This window comes from Megalops cyprinoides, chromosome 4 (assembly GCF_013368585.1).
Source record: "Megalops cyprinoides isolate fMegCyp1 chromosome 4, fMegCyp1.pri, whole genome shotgun sequence".
NCBI lineage: Eukaryota > Metazoa > Chordata > Actinopteri > Elopiformes > Megalopidae > Megalops > Megalops cyprinoides.
In genome coordinates, this window is record NC_050586.1 from 7,161,697 (window position 1) to 7,168,623 (window position 6,927).

The window sequence follows — 6,927 nt, forward strand, 5'->3', positions numbered from 1 at the left end:
GAACAAACAGTAGATATGTATGTGGGTCATAATACTGTAAAATGTATGTAAAAGAGTACAAGCTGGAATGGCAGTTTGTGGCCTGGCAGGAATATTCAAAACCATGGATTGCAAATCCATGTTTGCTGAATGTCCCACTTCAAAAAAGGAAAAAAATTTTTTTTAACTACTGTTCCAGCACGTGACGCATGAAGTTTTTGTTTGTTTTGTGGAGTTAGAAAAGGCTGTTTTTCTTACGCTTCCGGTTGACTCCAGCTGTTTTCCCCTCCTCCCAGGTCCCGCATGCGGCGTGAGGTGTTGATGGAGGGGCTTCAGGACAACGACACGGACGCCGAGCTGGCCAACTTCTCTACGCCCCCCGCCCGCAGCCCCGCCTCCGACAGCGAGGACAGGGGCCGGCTGCTCCCCAGCCACAGCCCCCACTACAGCCGCCTGCCCAGCACCGTCAAGGGCCAGCTCATCGTCAAACAGGAGGCCAGCGAGCTGGAGGACGAGGAGGAGGGGGAGGAAGAGGAGGGGCCGGCGAGGGAGGGGTACATGAAGCACCCTAAAACCAAGTGCGTTTCCACGGGAATGCAGTTCCCCCTGTTGAAAACGGAGCGGGAGGAGCAGGCAGCCTGCTACAGGGAGCTCTCCCAGCACTGTCCCAAGAGCCTCAAGGAGGAGGGGGCAATGTGCAGCCAGGTCCCCGGGGCCTTCCCAGGATCCCTTTCCCCCGACAGCCCCCAGAGGGCAGGCCAGTCCCGGCAGGAGGGTGATGACCCCGACAAATCGTCCGTGGACCCGGTCAGCTTCAAGGCGTCCTCAGAGCCGTCTCGCAGCAGCCTGGAGGTGTCGCTCAACTCGCCCTCTGCCGCCTCCTCGCCCGGGCTCATGATGTCCGTCTCGCCCGTACCGTCTTCCTCCGCCCCCATCTCGCCATCCCCGCCCAACCCCGCAGCGGCGGCCCCGCCCGGCCACGGCGGCTCGGACCCCTCCCCTCCGCAACTGAACCCCCCCAAACTGAACAAGAGCACTCAGAGACGCAACGAGAAGATGGCCAACCTCAACAACATCATCCACCGGCTGGAACGGGCCGCGAACCGGGAGGAGACGCTGGAGTGGGAGTTCTGAGCGCCGCCTGCCCGCCTTGCTCCGTTCCCCTTTTTAACGTCACTTTGATTTTTTTCCCCGGAGAACGGGAGCTGCAGACATGGAGAAGGACTCTGAAAGAGAACGTGTTTCTGGAAGCCTCCGAAGGAGGGGCCTCTCTCTGCGGGGGGAGGAGCCTGGCTCCTCATGCCCCGCCTCCTCAACCTTCCCTCTAAGACTCCCTCAGAAAGGAATGGCCTGTGGAGCAACCTTCCAACACTGACAAACTCCTCAAGAGGACTTTTCAAAAAGGAAAAAAAAAGAAATTATTTATAAACGTGTTTTAGGTATTTTAATAAAGGATACTACTTTGAAATATATGTAACAGCCCTAGCTGTTGTGTTTTAAATGGAGGAGAAACCTCTGATCTGAAGACTTTGCAGCTGTGGTGTCATAAGATGCACACTGAAGTTCTGTAGTTTGCCACTGGGTGAGATTAAAAAAAAGACTTCTGTCTTAAGCCATCAAAAGCACTATGATTATTTAAAAAGAGACTGACCAAATTTGCTACTTTTTGAATAGCAATTTTTCAGATTTTTGTCTTTAAGACATTGTAGTTAAAAGTCAAGTAACTCACAAAATCTTAATATTTACTGAGGGATAGTCCTTAAAGACTCTAAAATAGCGAACATCTCCTATGTACTTAGTTTCTTGGTGATATGTTTTGGAACATTTGTAACACAAGCGTGTCATGTGTGGTTGTACATGTTGTAGAACTGTCTGCAATAGCCTTCTCTGAACAAGATGTAGCATGGTACTCGACTTCCCCTCTTATCCCCTTATAGTTAGTCATCTGTGATACACTTGAGATTTAAAAAAAATCGGAAAAAAGTTGAAAAAATGACAAAAAAAGAAGAAAAAAGGAAATGCAAATAAGAGTAGGACCTTGTTAGTGGACGTGTTCTTTTTTTTTCCTGAAGTATACATACATTGTGGGGTACAGTGTGGCTGTTTCCCATGTGCTTGGCAGAAAGGCCAGGGTTTAGTTCACTACACATGTGCGCAGTCTACACCAATCCAGCTCTCCATTTCACGATTACCGCTAACATTCTGTCGAGCAGTGATTCTCAACCATTTTTTTCCTCTGGCCAACGTGTGGCTGGACGCTCGTAACTGTTTTTTGGGCATATAACATCTAAAGTTTCAGCTCTGAAGTACGCTACAGCAAGCAACCCTTGTTAACGCCACTAGTGCCCATCCCTTGCAATGTTTTGGAAACAGGAAACATTGGCGGTGGCGTCATTACTGCGATGTTTTAAATGGATTTCAAACACCACATGAAATGAGTGTCAATGGGTTAATTACTGCAAAAGTGTAGTGTTCGAAGGGCACTGTTATTTGTGCATGTTGACATGATAATAGGTGACTTTATGGTTTTTCGAGTCTGAAACTCTTTAAATATGTCTACAGTCTGGGTGTGTGTGTGTGTGTGGGTGTGTGTTTGTGTGTGTGACTCTGGTTGGGAAACACTGCTCGGGGACACGCCCAGTTCGCCTTACACATTACTCAAATTTACCGCATGTCTCTTCGGTTCTTCATTTCGTCTATGGGGCACACCCATTTTGCCCTCCCTCGAACCCTTATCGTACTGGTTTTGCACAGAGGCACCACACAACCCCTCTCAAAAGAAATGTAGCCTCTGCCTTTGGGAAGGAAGTTCAGACTGAAAAGTTCTGCTGAGGGGGGGGCGCGTAACAGTGGTGATTCAATATGTGATGTCATGAGCGGTTACATACTACAAGAATTTTTTCAGATCCTTTTTAGAATCCCAAATTGAGGTGGAATTGTAATGTTAGTCTGATTATGCCTTTGGGGTATCTGACATTATGTACATTAAAATTATATTCTGGAATATTTTGTTCTGTAAGGTGCTGGGTAGAGCATGCATCTAGATAACGTGAACTCCAGTGGTCGAAAGCAGTGGTACTTGACTGTTCTTCAACGAGTCAACATGATCCTACTGTCCCCCTACATGGAATTAAGTTTTCAGTTTTCAGTTTCACTCTCTACGGCAAGGAATTCATAGGAAGAGTGCACTTCTAGCTAGATCTAGCTAGATCTTCTAGTTTTTTGGGTGTTTATATTTCGTGTCACCACTTGCCTTTAAATAGCCTGTGCTATTAATGCTGCATCAAGCTAGGCATTAGAATGAACTCAAACAATATCAAGATGTTTATGATTGAATGGTTTAAGGCTATATGAATAATGACCAGAAATGAATTGAGCCTGCATGGACATGAAAATCAAGAAGGCTAAGGAAAAACCACAGCACTTAGCCAAGACCAGTCAAATTAAGAGAGTGAAAGCTCAGAATGTATTTGAAGGGACATCACCTCTACACTAATAAAACTCTGAAAACTAGAAGCCCTAAGTACAACCAGAATCAATGTGTGAGTTTAGTTGATTGAAATTGCACCTCAACAAATATCATGGGATAAATCTGTTACAGTCTGAAAGTGTTTTGCTCTAGGCCACTGAAATACTGCTTCCCAGTGAGTACTTTATCATGTCAGCTGAGTTCCTTCTAAATGTTTTTGCCTCTGTTTTGTAGTCTAATGAACAATATTTATAGGTCTGCAATACCTCCTCTGAGAACTACTGACAGCACTTAGATTTTAAGATATGTGAGAAATCAAAAATGACTCATATGAAGTACTTAAATTTCCTGCTGTAATGTTTCACTAATCTTTGCAGTTTCTGTATCACTGAAGTTGGTAGTAAACATTTTTGCACATGTTTTAATAGTACAGAGAATTGGAAATATATCTATATATGGAATACACTTGCAGAAGATGATATCTTAGATTCTTTGAGACAGATGTGCTCGTTATATTAACAAAGTGTACAGATTTATTGACCCAGCCCACAAGCCACTTCTGGACAGCTTGCCCATATTTTAGACATTTTCTCAGGGTAGTCTTGCCTTGTTGTACTAAGCTTTACAAAATAGATCTGTTCTTGTTTCAGGTAAATCCACTGTGTCATGAGTACCTTTCAATGTGGCATATTTTTGAGAGAAAACACACATTTCCCTTATTTGCTACAGTGCAGCACTGCAATGATCAGTCCAGCTGAAAACCTGCCACAGCAAGATGGGCAACCTTCCAGCCCCAGTGAACAACAACTACTTTCATGATGTTTGTGCTGTATGTACTTTGCTATAAAATAACATGGTTAGATTATCGTGATGGCTGCTTTGTAATCAGTGGGAGCATTGTCAGCAACCTCTGAAGCATGCCCATAGTCAATTGCTTCTTGTGGGGGGGGGGGGATGAAAAATGGAGGAAATATTGTAGGAAATGAAAGAAGACAACCCAACTCCCTGAGACTCCTACTGAAAGAAAATGGTTACTGTACTGTTGTTGCTGTGTGGATTTCCTTGAAAGTTATTTTGGTGTAGTATGCCTTGAAAGATGAAATAAGCAAACGTCCTGTAATGAACCATGACACAGTGTCCCGAAAAGTGTCCCTGAATATTTATTCTTGCATTTGACCTGGACATCACTTCTAACTCTCTGTTCCAATAATATCTTTTGCAAGAATAACTGTGAACAAAACAGATTGTCCCTCCGAATGGTCATTGACAGTTACTAAAGCAGCATAACACCTTCTTCTCCCCCACTTTTGTGTCATTTTACCATTTGTGTCTTGCATGTATTTTCATATTGTCCACTTAAAAGGGGAATAGACTGTGTTTTGTATTATGGTCCTACTGCATCAGAAAGAGCACTTAACTTTTTACACATGGTACAAGACGTCCTTGACAAAACTGACCAGCATTCATCAAGAGGTATTAACACAGCATTTGAAACCACCAAATACTTAGTCTTAACCTATGACCTACAGTACTAGAGACCCCTTTGTCCTTTCCACAGTTTGAATTCCACAAGTTATCACTGCGAGAAAACGTCAGATGATAAGTTCAGAGTTTAAAATCAAAACTTAAACCCAAATCACAATGTTTTCGAGGCACTGGTTCCTTGGTGTAACCCATGGCTAAAGCTAATCTGCAGATTCTCAGATTAACAGTAACTCTAAACAGTGAATACATGTTAATAAATCCAAATGCATCCAGTGGTTTGACTTTCCGAGGCAAACAGAACAGTGCAGCTGTCTAGAATCTGATTACGCCCATGCTAAAACCACACAAACCTGGCGTAGAGTGAGTGCTTCGTTATTAAGTTAGCAAATGCACCCCGTTTACGCACAGATTTTAAAACCACAGATTTCCAGATTATTCTCACTGAGAATTTCATGTTTTCCAAAAGGTTAGACTTGAGTTGCTGAAAGGTAAACAGTCTTCTCATGCTGAGTTCAGTGAATCATGGTGTGCTGCCAAGGATTGATAAACTTATATTACTGTGCTATCAATAAATGTGTTATGGATCTGAGCTATTAGATGTAATTTGCTCTGATTAAGCAAGGGGTGGTTATACAAGCATGTGTTCACTTTTTTCCATTTGTCATCTTGAGCAACAGCAGAAGTACCTTAAATGCTTTTTGTGTTTTCCTGTCAAGTGTCACTTCCTCTTCCTGTTCCAACATGGACTCATCTCGTGTCAGGTGAACCAGAGCAGCCCATGTCTTACGATTGTTCTATGATTAAATGCATTGAAGGATTTGGTTTAATCTCAATGGACAAATAAATGCCAAGGGTCTTGGAATCATGTGTATCAAGCCATCATTTGAAAACATTATTGTATAAGATCCTGCTTGTGTTATGGTTTTTGTTGAAACTTTGTAACAGTTGCATAAACTAAGCTGGCCTTTAATGACTAAGGAATGTCTTCTCCTTTGCTTCAAGCACCATACACATAAAAAAGATATACTGCTGGCTCTGTAACACATTGTACTGCTGGTAATGTTCGATACCATTCCTTCCAAACTAATATACAAGCATTCTGGTCACGCGATGTACATTCGAGGGCGAACGACATTCAACACACTACCATTATAGAGTCTCGATGTTCTCTTAACACATTCTTTTTTTTTTTTTACAAGACATAAATTCATCCTTAATCCACCCGTAACCTCTGAGTTATCCCACAAATGCTGCAAATCTGACACGACTACAACAGGTGGTCCAGAAACGTGATTGCAAGTTTGTTTATATAGGTCAAGTATGGATCCAGTATGAGAAAAAAAAATAAAAAATGTGTCGCGACGGGCAAAAACGGTAATTGTTGACAGTGTTTAACCGCTGGTCCGGCATTTAAGTGCAGACAGAGGATCTTCGCTCAGTGACCGCTGATCAAGAAGACCTTGACGAACAACGTCGGATTGCATCTGTAATGAAGACATTATCAGGCCACAAGAATGTAAGATGTCTTGCAAGCGCTGGCGGCATTTAATATCGCCCCTGTTGTGCCGGGACAAGGGTATAGCGGTCGATCAGCGTTCCAGCGTGCATCATGGGATTTACGAACAGACGCCTTTATTTATGAGGGATTTCTGTCTGACTAGAAGAAGACTGATGGGACGTTGAAGTCATGAAATAAAAACCCATCATGCTTGTCAAAAATTATGACATTGGTCTTAATGGGCCAACTGCATCCCCCTAGCAGAGGTTTTAAACTTACATCACTGATTTGTATTCAAAGGGAAGGGGCTATTGCCAATCTAACAAACCAGCCAAGTCGGTCCAATTACACAATAAGTGTATTCAATGTTCCTCCTACACACCTATCCGACATATCATTAAATACACAAACAAAATTATCTTATGTTGACCGTACAGATACTGTTAATTGCCGTGTGCTGATAGTAGATAACTAATCTCTACTCCTAGTTTATACT

At 43.2% G+C, this 6,927-nt stretch overlaps 1 protein-coding gene across 1 annotated transcript in view; it reads left to right on the forward strand.

Moving 5' to 3' along the window:
* The window catches only part of cux2b (cut-like homeobox 2b), a 119,147-nt gene extending 117,802 nt beyond the window's left edge, over positions 1-1,345 (forward strand). The window contains exon 22 of the mRNA XM_036526745.1: positions 276-1,345. Coding sequence (XP_036382638.1) covers positions 276-1,113 — 838 coding nt within the window. The 3' untranslated portion in view covers positions 1,114-1,345. The remainder of the gene's footprint in view (positions 1-275) is intronic.
* The last annotated feature ends 5,582 nt before the right edge of the window (positions 1,346-6,927 follow it).